The 17,643-nt window shown below is 41.7% G+C and overlaps 1 protein-coding gene across 1 annotated transcript in view; it reads right to left on the bottom strand.

Moving 5' to 3' along the window:
• The window catches only part of LOC126252351 (uncharacterized), a 143,198-nt gene that overhangs the window by 61,584 nt on the left and 63,971 nt on the right, over positions 1–17,643 (bottom strand). The window contains exon 3 of the mRNA XM_049953241.1: positions 3,320–3,453. Within this exon, the coding sequence (XP_049809198.1) occupies positions 3,320–3,453 (134 nt within the window). The remainder of the gene's footprint in view (positions 1–3,319; positions 3,454–17,643) is intronic.

A 17,643-nucleotide genomic window follows, 5' to 3' on the forward strand; every position in this document is an offset into this window, starting at 1 on the left:
CAAATTGTAATATTGTTGGACAAAATACAATGTGAAATACTGTGTCCGAATGAACACTGGCTTAAGAAAGAGGACTGCATCTTATATACCTCAGATGACTGGCTGTACACCCAAAACTGGTTGCTATAGGTCTCACATGAAGAAAGGTGGTAGTGTAGCTATATTAGTTAAAGGAGAATGCCCCTTAAAACCAGAGTGACAGATAGTAAACATTTAAATGTAGATAGAAATCTGATGCTTCTCCTATCCAGTTCCCTGTTTGCAAAGTGATTGAAATGTCTATATACTGTTCACCCAAAAAATGCTTTAAGGAGTGCATGAATGATCTGTTAATCCTATTACAGTACTTAAATGTGAGATGAATAGAATATTAAGAGCCCTAGCCATAATCCAGTCCCACATATTGTTCTTGCGTTGTTGCTCGGCTCATGGAATCCCCCCAAATGACCTTACCCATCTCTGGCTGCCGCCCTTCCTTCCACAGTGACTTCTATCTGTTCAGATTCCACCAATCCTTAGCCCTCACCAACATTGTCCTGGGGTACAGCTATGGGCTCCTCCATAGCACCATACTATGCTCATCTATTCATGGACCATCTAGAAGAATCCTTCCTGAAAACCCAGAATCCCAAACCCATCTTCTGTTTCAGATTCATTGATGACGTCTTCGTGATCTTGATCGAGGGTGAGGATACCCTATCCGCATTCTTCCAGAACCTCAACACCTTCTTCCCCATTCGTTTCACATGGTCCTACTCAGCCCATCAAGCAACCTTCCCCATGTTAACTTCCACCTCAAAGATGGCTATATCAATACCTCTGCCCATATCAAACCTACCAACCACTAGTAATACCTCCACTTCGACAGCCAACAGCCATTCCATATCAATAATCTCTTCCACACTGCCTAGCCACCTGTGGCCATCACAAAACAGATCTCCCATGCCTTATCTTTCCAGTTACCCAACTCCCCCAAAACACTCTCTGTCACAGCCTGTGCCATCTGGATCCTTCCCACCAACACCAGCTTTTCTGAATTGTGCAGGTGGGAACTCTCCCTGCAATATATCCTATGTTGCTGTAAACCTCCGGCCGGCCGGTGTGGCCGAGCGGTTCTAGGCGCTTCAGTCTGGAACTGCCCGACCGCTACGGTCGCAGGTTCGAATCCTGCCTCGGGCATGGATGTGTGTGATGTCCTTAGGTTAGTTAGGTTTAAGTAGTTCTAAGTTCTATGGGACTGATGACCTCAGATGCTAAGTCCCATAGTGCTCAGAGCCATTTTTTTGTAAACCTCCCGGCCTCAACCTCAGATAGTCATTGTCCTTACCCATCTAGCCCCTTCCCTGTTCCCACTAGAGCACTACACAGTCCTGTATTCCCCCAATACACTGAGGCCTTTTACTTCTCTCCTTTTCTGCTACCCCCTTCTTCTTTTGCCTGCCCTCGGTGTTATCTCCCAAATGCATCTAGCTGCACTACTCTCCACCTCGTCCCTGCATGCTCCCAGCAGCACCTCACCATCCCCCACCCCTAAGCTACTATCATTCCACCTCCCCAACTCAGCCTCCTCCTTACTCTCACCCAGTTGCCTCTTCCATAATGCACCGCTGCTCGCAGTCTGGCTCCAGCTGCCAGAGAGTGTGTTAGTGTGTGTGCCTTTTGTCTATTTTTGATGAAATTCTTGTTGGGCAAAAGCTAACTTTCTGACAGTCTTTTTGTTGTGCTGGGCAGCAGTCGAACATTTCCTGTATTCAGAAAGGCCCGTACAAGACCTGCAACATGCGGTCATGCATTATCCGGCTGAAATGTAGGGTTTCGCAGGGATCGAACGAAGGGCAGAGCCACGGGTCGTAACACATCTGAAATGTAACGTCCACTGTTCAAAGTGCCGTCAATGCAAACAAGATGCGACCGAGACATGTAACAAATGGCACCCCATACCATCATGATGCTGTAAACAGAACCTGGATTCATCCGAAAAAATAACGTTTTGCCATTCGTGCACCCAGGTTCGTTGTTGAGTACACCATCACAGGTGCTCCTATCTGTGATGCAGCGTCAAGGGTAACCGCAGCCATGGCCTCCGAGCTGATAGTCTGTGCTGCTGCAAATGTCATCGAACTGTTTGTGCAGATGGTTGTTGTCTTGTAAATGTCCCCATCTGTTGACTCAGGGATCGAGACGTGGCTCCACGATCTGTTACAGCCATGCGGATAAGATGCCTGTTAGCTCAACTGTTAGTGATACGAGGCCATTGGAATCCAGCACGGTGTTCTGTATTACTCTCCTGAAAACCACCGATTCCATATTCTGCTAACAGTCATTGGATCTCAACCAACATGAGCAGCAATGTCATGATACGATAAACCGCAATCGCAATAGGCTACAATCCAACCTTTAGCAAAGTCGGAAACGTGATGGTACGCATTTCTCCTCCTTACATGAGGTATCACAACAATGTTTCACCAGGCAACGCTGGTCAACTGCTGTTTGTGTATGAGAAATTGGTTGGAAACTTTCCTCATGTCAGCACGTTGTAGGTGTTGCCACCAGTGCCATCCTTGTGTGAATGCACTAAAAAGCTAATCATTTGCATATCACAGCATCTTCTTCATGTCGGTTAAATTTTGCATCTTTAGCATGTCATCTTCATGGTGTAGCAATTTTAATGGCCAGCAGTGTATAAAGAATATTAAAAAATAGCTAGGTGGTACATTCCTAATGTGTATAAATAAAAAATACTGCTAAGCCATACTATAAAAAATCATGTAGCAATAGTAATGTTCAACGGTATATCTCCTTTCCACAGTAGGATTGCTGAGGTACCTTAGGGACATGCAAGTTGACTAAATAGTGTCCAATCAAAAGATCTGCACCAGGCCATTGAGCCATATGGAGTTATTATCATTATGTCTATATAGCTGTGGATGATGCTTCATGCAGCTTGAAAGCTGTCTACAACACCCATCTATGTAGGTGATGATAAGACAGTCTAGCATAGAACCATTATAATTTTGGTAGCTGAGCCTAAAAGGGACGTCTCAGCCAACCATTACATAACACATCCACATAAGTAATTAATGCAGGAGAAGATCTGCAAGAGAAGATACTAACATGCATTTCAGACGTATGTGCACACAGACAAATACACATGGTCAAAAGCCAAGATACTATGTTCAGTTACTTTTTTACATGCCTATCTGCTACTTGATGTATGAGTTGTTGCTTAATTCTTTCCATGCATTGATTTCAGTTATTAGCAGATCTAAAGAAATCAAGTTTTATATTTATATAGTCAACATAACTTTTGCCCATTTACCTGGAATATCCACGTAGCTTTGTGCTTCTTGAATCCACTACTAAGACCATTTTTCCAATGTGGATGGCATTTCAGCTCTACGGTATCACCCACTTTCGCCATCTTCCGCTCAAATTTAGGATGCATCTGCGACTCTATACATTAAAGAATAAATAATCATATTACCACTGGATCAAAAATTGTAGAGGAATACTGTTTTTCACATTATATAAAGGTGTTAGAATTTCTGTATCTGTTATTCACTCCTAGTTTTATTTCAGAAACAACAGTGTCTCTAAGACATTGTACAATTTTTCTTTCAGGTACTTATGAAATAGTGATATCACTTGACATTCATTACTTGCTATACTGAAAGTCAGGACAATGTTTGCGTCCACAGCTCGTGGTCGTGCGGTAGCGTTCATGCTTCCCACGCCCAAGTTCCCGGGTTTGATTCCCGGCGGGGTCAGGGATTTTCTCTGCCTCATGATGACTGGGTGTTGTGTGATGTCCTTAGGTTAGTTAGGTTTAAGTAATTCTAAGTTCTAGGGGACTGGTGACCATAGATGTTAAGTCCCATAGTGCTCAGAGCCATTTGACCCATTTTGACAATTTTTGTCACTAAGAAAAGCAAGAGCAAAAAAGGCTGCAGAAGACTATGGCAAATGAGGCCAAGTGAAGTCTAAGCTTTTTAACTGATAATTACACACATAAAAAAAGTTAAGTGTGTAATTGGTTCTCATATCATGAAATGAGATAGACATCTTCTACCGTATTTTTTGATAATACAGAATATTACACAAAAGAAAACTACACTATATGTTCTCTATGAACCAATTATGACATCAACAACATTATTTGAAAAAATAAAAACATTTCACTGTCTCACAACATTTTATTTGAAAAAATAAAAATGTTTCAATGTCCGACAACATCAAAAAACATAAAATGATTTGTTCAAAGCACTGTTCAATAATGTTTAGGTCCTCCACAAACTCTCAGGAACTCTTTGAATGTAATGGGGCTTGCTCATTAGCAACTCATTGCAGGAATCTTGAACAATTTTGTCCCACTTCTCAATGGAGGATTCCGGAGAGTTTCAATCATTAATGCACAATGTTGATGACTAGAAATTGCTCTTTTGAGAAAGCTCCAAGCTTTTTCTGCACAATTCATACCTGCTGAGCACGCTGACCAATCAATTCTTCAGATCTCATGTCCTATCAGACACCAACACATTGTGCTTGCACTATGAGGTCAGGTGTTATTCTATAGAGTGAACCCTTCCCCTACATTCTCTGCAAAACCATTCCCTATGGCTCAGAGAATGTTGTTTGCATAGATTGCAGCAGTCATGTTCCCTTTAATTGGACTGAGTGGTGTGCAGTGGCCATATATGATACGTGCGCAGAATATGATTAAGTCACTGGATTGTTGGTGATGTTCCACAGTCATTGAGGGATGATTGCATTCCCCTGTTTGGTTCCATATGTGTACAGCATTGTCATCATAGTGCAAGCCTATTCACGCTTTGTTTGTGAACAGCATTTTGGTCCCAAGGTCTTGTGTCCAATGTTCATGTGCTCTAGCCGATCTTGTGATGTTGACAGAGAGTTGGGGTCTTGAGAGGTCTTCAGCTGTACAAACCCCTGAAGACTGTTGTGCACAGTTTGGGTACTCACAATAACCACTTTGGCTTCTCGAAGCTTGTGGCACAGAGTATTTGCTGTCTTTGTAGAGTGTCACCATGCAGATATCATTACATACCAGGTCCTGAGTTGCCGTAGTTTTGCATGGACAGCCTTTGCAATGTCAATCAGCTACTGAATGCATTTCCTGGAACTTTTCCCACAGTCTGGAGATGACACTTTGATTTACATGAACAATATTCACAACATCACTTTGTCTCGTGTTTTGTCCCATCAGTGTGTTGATTTTGATACGGTCAGCAATGGAAAGCCTTTTCCGAGGCATTGTGTTGCACTATGAGGTACATGGACAGCTGTGCATTCACCTTTCAGTTTAGTAAAAATGAGTCTGTTGTGTTTTCAAATGCATCACATGCTGATAACAGTTACTTCCCCGTGTTCTGCTAAAAATACTGTCTACTGTATAAATTGCTTAGTCTCATTGTATTTATTTTATTGTCTTCCAATTTAATAAACTGCCATTTGGATCTAATAAAGCAAATTTCTTTGTACACTGTATACTACCAGAAACTTATTAAGTATTTACAACAGTCAACTACTTTATATTTATGGGAAGTGTACTACCAACTAATGTAAGTGCTAAACAGTGCATGTATTCACATGGAACACTTTGTAAAATGTGTTTCTGCATGCTTCTTTTCAGGTGCAGCCCAATTATGTGATGACAACAGTGCTGCTAAGACTTTCTGCACAGTCCATATTTTTCTGCCTGTATTCCTGTGCCTTACCTCTCTCTAGTTTTCTTCAAGATTATGGATAATCACAATAACATTAGTTCAGAAGCATATCGCACTACATGAGTCAGCTCTCCCAAGAAAGGCTAAAATAAGGTACCATGTAAATGAATCTACCACTGCTACAAATTTTGTAAGCATTGTATATTGGAGTTTAACACTTTTTTTCAATGGTTAAGACCATTACAGCATCAGTACTGGCCATGGTAAATTGTTGGAATCAAAGAGAGTGCATAATTCATGTTAATAGTAAACAAGAAGACTATAGTGAATTACACCATCTTTAGATGAACTGTGGTGCTGTGAAGATTATTTCTTCAGTTATTTTTATGTGTATTGCCACATTTGGAACATTATAAAAGCCAATTTCAGTGAAAATATTGACTAACTGTTGTTGTGCACCACTAATTGTCTAGCCAAAACATAGAAAAGGTTAAAAGTGAAATCTGATAAGTTTAATAAACAATCTGCCAGAATGATACCAAATAATTACTAATACACTGACTAGTCTCTGAAAGGAATAACTGCTATAGAACTGTCAGCTCTGGAAGTTTGTGCAAGTATTTATATATCAATTGAACTATGCTTTACACAATATAGATGTGCTTGTAGATATTAATCAAGTATATAGTTTCACATCAGCGCACACTCCGCTGCAGAGTGAAAATCTCATTCTCAAGTATATATTTGCTTATAAGCATATGGAATAAATTAATCTGTGTTTTATTCAGACTTGTGCCTATTTCCTTCCACATTGCCACCTTTCCCAGTACTTTCTCTTTTTTTTGTATCGTGTGTACATTATACAAGACACATTAATTTTGCACACCCCAAATCAACTAATCCTTTGGTTCATCTATTTGTCTGCATCAGTGTGCGATTTGCAGAGGGGGGGTTCCCCCCCCCCCCCCTCTGCATCAGACCATCCCCTCCTCTGGTTTTAGTTTATGCATCCCAACCAGGGATGTTTATTTCCCACACACTGTTGTAAAACTTTACACATAATTTAAATTTGTGGAGCCGAATACTGAAAGTTTTTAGTAAGTCTTACTATTAATGTGTTTCCGTTTTCTAACATCAGAATAAGTACAGATTTTCACAAATGTGCCTCTACTTTTTGAATTCCTCTCGTATACCTGTATGTAGATGATTTTGTAAATAAGCTTTACCTATAATGTACTTTTAAAGATATAACAAGGGAGCGCTTTTCTGATAGTGCATACGCATGAATAGTGAGTTTCGGCATTAGCATCTATTTATAAATAGCTGTTTAAACATGCGTAACGCCACGGTCCAAGCTAGTAGCATATATAATTCTACTAACCCCCTAAGACATCCCCCACACTGGTAAAAGCACAAATCGCACCCTGGTCTGCACTATAGAAATATACAACCTGTCAGCAGGCTCAGGTTCAAGTGGGGGCAGAGGGTGAGGTGGGAGGAGTGGGGAACATAGATAAGAAGTAGACGGACTTAGATTTTTACCTGTATCAATTTCTAAATTTCAAACCTAAATTATAGAGAATGAAGCAGAATGAAAACTAAGAATTTTAAAAAATGTCACAAAATTCTAGACTTACAGTGAGCACAGGTCATGAATCCTGCTTGGGTAGCCCAGTCGGTAGGACATTTGCCCACAAGGCAATGGTCACCAGTTTGAGTCTCAGTCTGGCATATAGTTTTAATCTCCCTCGAAATTTCAAGTAAGAAAGTTACTTAAGTAATGATTCCAATGTTAAAACAGCATGAAAACATAAGAACTTTGAAAAGTCACAAAATTCTAGTCATTACAATCTATGTATGACACAGTATACCATAAAATATTCGATGCATAGAGGAAGAACTTCAAAAAAAGTTCTACACTACTGGGTGGACGACAAATGAGAAAAATCATTTGAAGATTTGTTTGGCTAGATTAGTACAAACCAGTCAAACAGGGAAATTGTGACTTTCAAAGTTAGTGACAATGTCAGTTGGCTTTTTGTTCCTTAATGATAAACATCAGTTGTGGCACTGGATTTACTTACTTCAAGCCTTATTTGTAATTATCAATCTAAATAACGTTGTTTTAATTTAAGTACATGTTAAGCAAATCTACAGGCCCATTTCATCAACCAAAAGTTCAATTTTAAGGTATACTACAATCTGATTTGTGTTTTGACCGACTGAAAATTAGGGTTGTGTTTTCAGAATTTGTGGGTTTGATAGAAGTAGTAAGTGCTTCTTCAGAAGAAGACGAAGACTTTAAAAGAAAAATATCGATACTTTTTTCGATATATCAAGAGCGGGTAATGATATTTTTATAATATCTATTCATCGGAATCCCAATATTTTTATAAATATCAAGTCCTAGTGTGAATAAGGACATGTAGAAACCTGTTTTTCATCTAGGAGAATAAGAAACAAAATCTGTCTGGTTGAAAAAAAGTTTCATTCTGTACAATAACTAAAAATATTGTATGAATTGTGTTTTTATTATTCTGTTTTACTAATAAAAGTTAATTATGCTATTTTAACATTAATTGTCAAGTCACCCCACCCCCTCCCGCCAAAAGTAACGAAGAGCTTTCGTAAAACATCTCTTTCACCAAAAGGGGGCAGCCGCACGGACCGTGACAAGGCGCCTGTGACCACGCGGCTGTTGGGAATAGAGTCGGTAGTAAGGAACTAAAAAATTAAAATGTAATGCCTAATGCTGAAGTCTGAATGATAAAGAGCGAAAATGTAGTTGGCGATAAACTCTTTCTCCTTTCATCATTTTGTGAGTGGTGTCAGCAAGAAAAAGTTTCGCAAACGTTTTAAATTACATGTAACATCTGTTGAAAGTCACTAAGTGCTCTCGTTCTCAAAAATGGTTTTAGACGAATATTCTCTGGGCATTTGCCGCAAGACAAATAGACAATGTATAACTGTCAAAGCTAATTTTCTACACATCTAAATGTCTGTGACGTATCTCCTCAGCTATGTGCCATACCAGTACAATGACATAATTTTGCAGGTACATTCACAAGTATATGTGTATACTGTCTGCGAACTGCGTTGCGAGTAGAGTCGACAGTAAAGTAGTAATAAATTAAAATGCCATGTCTGACGCTGTGGCCGCGAGGAGCTACGGGCTCTGCCCGTGCATACTCGCCACTCCCTGTTTGACCGAGTCTAAATTGGTTCAAATGGCTCTAATCACTATGGGACTTACATCTGAGGTCAGCAGTCCCCTAGACTTAGAACTACTTAAACCTAACATCACATACATCCATGCCCGAGGCAGGATTCGAACCTACGATCGTAGCAGCAGCGCGGTTCCGGACTGAAGCGCCTAAAACCGCTCGGCCACGACTGACCGAGCCTATGCAACCTCTGCGCCGTGCGGTGGGCCTCGGGAGCTCACGTGAGCCTATCAATATGAATCCCAAACCACCTAAGATGAGAAGTCAGTTTAAGATTCACATGTAATCATCCGATCCGCCCGATTGTAGATAGTACCGGGACTGCCTCCCACAAGTTAGAGTTCTGCATCAGAAAGTAAAAGATAATTTTGTGTTTACAAAGAATTACGCCGTTAAAAATTCTACGGAGTTCCAATCGTTTGGAATGCATAACGTGCTCTGAAAACTCCAAGTTCGTGACTTTTGATATAACAAGTCTATACACCAATGTTCCGGTGGACCAAACCCTCTGGATTTTAGAAGGTAACTTGCATCAGTATAAGAAAATGTCGGAAAATGAAATAGATGAGTAAATGAATCTTCTGCGTATTGTGTTGACACATAATTATTTCATATTTAACGGAAAAATGTTTTCTCAACCGTGTGGACTAGCAATGGGAAGCCCGCTGGCTGGCATTCTGTCTGAAATTTTTCTAAATTACTTAGAATGTGGTTTTTTTCGCCAGTAATGTAGACATCATGGATAATATAACCTTTTACGCAAGATACGTAGACGATATACTTCTTATTATTGACGATAACCAAAACGACATAGACAAAGTTTTCCTAATATTTAACGAGCTTTATGAGAAGATTAATTTTACACCTGAATATGAATCCTCTAACAGATCTTTAAATTATTTAGATCTTACACTCACTATAGGAGATTGCCACATTGCGTTCAGCATTTTTCGTAAAAGTACATACTCTGATAATATCATACCGGACGATTCCGCCCCCCCCCCCCCCCCCACAAGCTCATAAGTTAGCTTTCTTTCATTCCAGTATACATCATGCCCTGACAATTCCCCCGTCTCCAGATGCTTTAGAATCTGAATTAGTAACGCTTGAGGAAACTGCTAGAAATAATGGTTACAAGGCTGACTTGTTGAGGCAAATGTACAACAAGAAACTAAACAAAAGAAATAACACGTCATCCACATTAAATGAGGTGGGAGAAAGTGAACCTGCTGCCATTTTATCTATTCCCTTCATATGCAGGGTTTCTTACAGATTAGGCCGAATGCTTAAGAACCATGGGTTTAAGGTAGCATTTTCAACCAATAATAATCTGAAAAAAAAACTTTGGGCCATACACTGCAAGCATCAAGTGACAAACTATTTCGCTCAGGGGTTTATCAAACCAACTGTGAGGATGGTCCGAACTATTATATAGACCAAACAAGCAGAGCCATTGCTACTAGATATAAGGAGCACATTCCAACAAAAAATGGTTCAAATGGCTCTGAGCGCTATGGGACTCAACTGCTGTGGTCGTAAGTCCCCTAGAACTTAGAACTACTTAAACCTAACTAACCTAAGGACAGCACACAACACCCAGCCATCACGAGGCAGAGAAAATCCCTGACCCCGCCGGGAATCGAACCCGGGAACCCGGGCGTGGGAAGCGAGAACGCTACCGCACGACCACGAGATGCGGGCGACATTCCAACAAAAAAATGGTGACAGCACACGAGGTTCCTCCTTCGCCGAACACCTGCTCCAAATGGCACATGCGCCTAATCCCCTAACCAGAACGGAGCTACTTCATCATGAGATTAAAGGTACTAGATTAGACATCCTAGAGGAAATGGAGATTTTTAAACATTTACAATTTGATAAGTGGCAACTGCCTTGCTGCAGTGGATACACCGGTTCCTGTCAGATCACCTAAGTTAAGCGCTGTCGGGCGTGGTCGGCACTTGGATGGGTGACCATCCAGGTCGCCTTGCGCTGTTGCCAGGTCGCCTTGCGCTGTTGCCATTTTTTGGGGTGCACTCAGCTTCGTGATGCCAACTGAGGAGCTACTCGACCGAATAGTAGCGGCTTAGGTCAAGAATACCGTCATACGGACCGGGAGAGCGGTGTGCTGACCCCACAACCCTCCTATCCGCATCCTCCACTGAGGATGACACGGCGGTCGGATGGTCCCGGTAGGCCACTCGTGGCCTGAAGACGGAGTGCTTTCTTTTACAATTTAATAAGGATAACCTCCTTAATGATCAACTTCAGTTAAAAAACAAGACTGTTTTTAATGTTTTATGCCATTATTTAGAATATCGTGACCAATTAATGATTGGTTGGCAGGAGCGGAGCAGTATTTCGGTAGCGGTGTGACACAGATGGTCGGTGTTTGATGTACTTTATTTTAGACATCCCTTTAAGATAGTGGCTAGCGTGCATGCATTTGAGCACGTGACATTTTGGTATATGATTCCCATCAGGTGGTCTTTCCACATACGGTGCTTACATAATGTGGCACACACGGTTTTTAAATAATTAAGATGCCAGCATCTATCCCATAGACAATAGTCATATTCATAGAAGTGGTTACGAGCCCACGAGCGGTGAAATGGAGCCTCAGGTGACAAGATGAAGTTTGGATGGTCCGTCTCGGCCTTTTGGGATTTAATTCCCTTTACATTTATTTGTAGTTGCAATCCAGAGACGACTTCATCCTTGTCCATTTATGGCATGCACATGGGCATATTAGTAGCTATCTTTTATTTCTTTTTAATTCTTCCCTGTGAAGAACATGCCCTTTTCCCATGTCAAGTGTCCATAAAATTTTCCTATGTGTCTTTTCGGGTCAAGCAGGTTTTATCATATCATATCTATTTAACAATAGCCTTTAATATAAGAGGCGATAATTCTCTTTTGTAGCGCGTAGTGAAATTGACCTCTGTCGGTCGATAGGGTATAAGGGCGATGAAAGGGCGTTGCACGTCCGTTGACGCAATTACCATATTTTTTACACGTAAAACATAATTTGACCTATGCTGGTCATCTGCTATTACATGGCGATGAAGTGGCGCTCGTTCACTCACGCGTTATTTTTAGTAATAAGATAAAAATTAATCTTGATAATATTCTTCATTCAGTGCGTGTCAGCAATAAGAAGTATATGTACATCAACTGATAAAAATACCTACTCGACCATCTGTATACAGGTTAACCGAAATTATTGCATTATTGCGTTTACATACTACAGTTTCGCTGATTTATGTCCTATGGCATCTTTCATTAATAACGATGGGTGCGTTATGCAGCATTCGTTGTGAAAGGGCCGATATATTCTAATAGTGTAAGTCGGCGTAGTGTGTTCGAACTTACATAAATCCATGCATAGTTTGTAACATTTCAGCCATAACCTGATGCAGAGGCTTTATGTTTAAGAGTCTCAACCTTTCTGTAAGTTATTTGTTTTAAGATATAACTGCGTCGGTCTTTTATCTTTGGCAGTCATGGTCTCAGACATGCGCAATGTTCCCCACCATGTTGATATGCAGCGCGTCATCTAGGTCTGCTTAGTTTCACGTGAGCTCCCGAGGCCCACCGCACGGCACCCATGGAGACGAGGCGCACGCCAGAGCTTAAGTCAAGTCTTGGTGTTGACTTAGTACGTATGTACCGCATTTTTAAAATGTGACTACCCATTCAGGCTGTTTTAGTTTTATTTCTAGACCATGCCCTCTTAGATAAATTATATGGTTCAAATGGCTCAGAGCACTATGGGACTTAACATTTGAGGTCATCAGCCCCTAGATTTTACAACTACTTAAACCTAACTAACCTAAGGACATCACACACATCCATTCCCGAGGCAGGATTCGAGCCTGCGACCGTAGCGGTCGCGCGGTTCCAGACTGAAGCGCCTAAAACCGCTCGGCCACACCGGCCGGCTTAGACAAATTATAGATTCAGATGTATCTTCTGAAGAAGGATCAATTATTTGAGCTGAAACCTATGTAAAGGTTGGTTTCATTACCGCAATCGAGGCTGACAGTTTCGCCCGCATCTCGTGGTCGTGCGGTAGCGTTCTCGCTTCCCACGCCCGGGTTCCCGCGTTCGATTCCCGGCGGGGTCAGGGATTTTCTCTGCCTCGTGATGGCTGGGTGTTGTGTGCTGTCCTTAGGTTAGCTAAGTTTAAGTAGTTCTAAGTTCTAGGGGACTGATGACCATAGATGTTAAGTCCCATAGTGCTCAGAGCCATTTGAACTTTTTTTTTTTTTTTTAGGCTGACAGTTTCTTATGTATTACATTATCACGATTGCTGACTGGGCTGCAATGTTGAAAGTACAAAAACTTTGTCATTTTGTAGTAGGTTCGTACTGATGACACTAAGTCCCGTGATTTCTGAAGGATTTTTTTTCCAGAAAAGACGTGCTCGCGTTTTCCACTTCAATCAAGTCGCGGCAGGCGTTCATGTATCGTTGTTTTTGTTCGGATGTCAAGATGTGCGGGACAAAGTTCGCAAACACTTTTCTCTTCTTCAAAATATTTGGGAGAATGTCTTGAACAGTTGATTTAGAGAAGTTGCTCCGTTGTAATTTGTGACACAATAACGGTGATGATGATGATGATGATGATGATGATGATGATGACGTTTGGTTTGTGGGGCGCTCAACTACGCGGTCATCAGCGCCCGTACAAAGTACCAATTTTTACACAGTCCAAGTTTAACACAATCCAATCTAGCCACTGTCACGAATGATCATGATGATGATTATGAAATGATGAAGACAACACAAAGACCCAAACCCCGGGCAAAGAAAATTCCCAACCCAGCCGGGAATCGAATCCGGGACCACGTGATCTAGAGGCAGCACCGCTACACAATAACGGTGACACTGCGACCGCACGTTCCCATTCAACATTGCCTGCTCCCAACTGACTGGTCGAAAGAACATCCGTTGTTTATCAGTAACCAGCTTAGCGCCCGCTGCATCGCTCGCATAGACTGTATGGCCTGCAGAGATTTTTTTTAATATTTAATCGAATTTTTATGTTCACAAATTACAATATCTTCTAAGCTTTTTAGGCTACTTAAGGCCACATAAGCATGGTCTTTTCCGAATGTGCTTCTGACCAAAAAGCGATTCTGGTAGCTAGAGTCCAAAGTTTTTGTTAATCATGCCTTTTGCGTTCTTTTGGAGATATTTCCACAGCAGCTTTTATCCCGTAACAAATATTTCTTTGTATCAAATTTACTTATATCGAATCGAGAAGTGAAATACCAGTTTTCATAAATTTAACTTTAAAAAATTTGTAATGCAATAAAATATTTTCTTAAAAATTTTCGTCCCCTATTGCTCTCCCTTAGGTGTTGAATTTTCAGAAACACTAAAGCACGTAGGTTTTCATTTCTAACCGAGAAGTCAAATACCAAATGTCATAAATGTAGCCTTAAAATATTTTATTACATCTTTAGTAGTTATTTAAAAAAAATTTTCACCCACTGCTTTCCCCGTAGTGGTTGAATTTGCATACATGCTGAAAGATGTATTTTTTATCTTCTGACTGAGAAACCAAATGCCACTTTTCGTAGTTCTAGCTCCAAAATTGCCTTAATAGCGACATTCTTTTTTTTTTTAAAAAAAAGAAAAACATTCATCCCCTTAGGGTTGGAATTTCGAAAAATCCCTTCTTAAACGACGCCTACAGTAATAAGATCCACACTTTCCCCAGATTTCAAGTTTCTATCCTTAGCGGTTTGGACTGGACGATGATGTAGAGTCAGTCAGTCAGTCAGACATTGCCTTTTATAAATAACGATTAGTTCAAGCTGTCACGATAGTTACTGCAAAATGGTTCAAATGGCTCTGAGCACTATGGGACTCAACATCTGAGGTCATCAGTCGCCTAGATTTTACAACTACTTAAACCTAACTAACCTAAGGACATTACACACATCCATGCCCGAGGCAGGATTCGAACCTGCGACCGTAGTTACTGCACTGACGTCGCTTATAAGCCAGGAATAAAATTAATCTCGGATATTTTTGGACGGACGGTGTACGTTAAAACACCATGGAATAAGTTCCATTGCACTAGAGGGAGCTGTAAAAACTGCAGGGCAAGACAGAGACAGGGATATATCTAACAGTTATTGAGGACGTTGGAGGTAAGTTCTGTTCTGATTTGAAGAAGTTGGCCTCATCAAACAAGACAAAAAACAGAAGTGTTTCCGCCCTCCTCCACAAAAAAAAGTTTGTAATTATGTTTCTATTTATATGGATTGTTAAGGAGAGAAAAGAGCGGGGAAGTGTTTCTGTACAGAGCCTATGGCTCTCGAATAATAGTAATTGGGGGAGAGGAGCAGCGCCAAACTCAGGTCTCGGTCCTGCAGACGGATCAGCACCAATTGTGTCGTATGCCCTCATCCTATGAAGCTCTGAGGAGATATTTGGTATTTAATACAGGACATTGGTGAATGATTTGGAGATGGAAAATTGTACGCTGCCACTTCCCCTCACACCGAGCGAGGTGGCGCAGTGGTTAGCACACTGGACTCGCATTCGGGAGGACGACGGTTCAATCCCGTCTCCAGCCATCCTGATTTAGGTTTTCCGTGATTTCCCTAAATCGTTTCAGGCAAATGCCGGGATAGTTCCTTTGAAAGGGCACGGCCGATTTCCTTCCCAATCTTTCCCTAAGCCGAGCTTGCGCTCCGTCTCTAATCTAATGACCTCGTTGTCGATGGGACGTTAAACACTAACCACCACCACCACTTCCCCTCACCATGCTGTTCACACCTGGTTACGAAAATTTCCTTCACCTTCAATATTCGAATAGACTACCGCTAAATTGAGCGCCGTTGCACTAGCATGTGTCGGCGATCACGGCTAGAAACGCGTGTAATCGGTAATTATCAGTAAATTTGGTGACAAGTAAAGCAGCACTAGGAACGGGTTGCACTACATGTGACGAAAAGCAATAATGTTACACAGCAGTAACTAGCGTAAAATTATCCCACAATGTTCACTAGAAGAATAGTCCGCTCCCGGTAGCTGAGTGGTCAGCGCGAGAGAATGTCAATACTAAGCACCCGGGTTCGATTCCCAGCTGGGTCGGAGATTTTCTCCACTCAGGGACTGGGTGTTTTGTTGTCCTAATCATCATCATTTCATCCCCATCGACGCCCAAATCGCCGAAGTGGCGTCAAATCGAAAGACTTGCACCCGGCGAACGGTCGACGGGAGGCCCTAGTCACACGGCATTTACACTAGGATGGACTACATGCTTTATTTAGGAAAAAATATTGCGAACAACTAAGACTCAAGAGTGAAGAAAGATACGAAATGACGTAGAGAATAGCAATATGTGACACAAGGGGACGTTTCTAGAAATAAAGCATTTAAAAGTGCAAAAAAAAAAAAGTGTCGTAAATTGGTCAGCGGAAATGAGACAGAGGGGTAGTGGAACGATGAATGAAGAGCGGTTACTGAGAAAGGAGCAACAAAGTATTGAAAACTGGAAAAGTGATTTCATGAAGGCTCTACTGCTAAAAGAAAGCAAGAAGTCGTGGGAATGCTGCTTTTGTTCAACCGAAACATAAAAATATTGTTGACACGTCCGAGAGTAGGAAGGAGGAAAGTAGAATAGCTCTGGCGTTTGTAGCCCTCTCACTGTTACGGAAGCAGTCTTCCTGCTTCAAGTTGACATTTAATACACTACTGGCCATTAAAATTACTACACCAAGATGAAATGCAGATGATAAACGGGTTTTCATTGGACAAATGTATTATACTAGAACTGACATGTCACTACATTTTCACGCAATTTGGGTACTTAGATCCAGAGGAATCAGTACCCAGAACAACCACCTCTGGCCGTAATAACGACCTTGATATGCCTGGGCATTGAGTCAAACAGAGCTTGGATGGCGTGTACAGGTACAGCTGCCCATGCAGCTTCAACACGATACCACAGTTCATCAAGAGTAGTGACTGGCGTATTGTGACGAACCAGTTGCTCGACCACCATTGACCAGACGTTTTCAATTGGTGAGAGGTCTGGAGAATGTGCTGCCCAGGGCAGCAGTCGAACATTTTCTGTATCCAGAAAGGCCCGTACAGGACCTGCAACATGCGGTCGTGCATTATCCGGCTGAAATGTAGGATTTCGCAGGGATCGAATGAAGGGTAGAGCCACGGGTCGTACCACATCTGAAATGTAGCGTCCACTGTTCAAAGTGCCGTCAATGCGAACAAGAAGTGACCGAGACGTGTAACCAATGGCACCCCATACCATCACGCCGGGTGATACGCCAGTATGACGAATACACGCTTCCAATGTGCGTTCACCACTATGTCGCCAAACACGGATGCGACCATCATGATGCTGTAAACAGAACCTAGATTCATCCGAAAAAATGACGTATTGCCATTCGTGCACCCAGGTTCGTCGTTGAATACACCATGGCTGGCGCTCCTATCTGTGAAGTAGCGTCAAGGGTAACCGCAGCCATGGTCTCCAAGCTGATAGTCCATGCTGCTGCAAACGTCTTCGAACTGTTCGTGCAGATGGTTGTTGTCTTGTAAACGTCCCCATCTGTTGACTCAGGGACGAGACGTGGCTGCGCGATCCGTTACAGCCATGCTTTAAGATGCCTTTCATCTCGACTGCTAGTGATACGAGGCCGTTGGGATCCTGCACGGCGTTCAGTATTACCCTCCTGAACCCACCGATTCCAT

The sequence above is a fragment of the Schistocerca nitens genome, chromosome 4, assembly GCF_023898315.1.
Source record: "Schistocerca nitens isolate TAMUIC-IGC-003100 chromosome 4, iqSchNite1.1, whole genome shotgun sequence".
NCBI classification, from domain to species: domain Eukaryota; kingdom Metazoa; phylum Arthropoda; class Insecta; order Orthoptera; family Acrididae; genus Schistocerca; species Schistocerca nitens.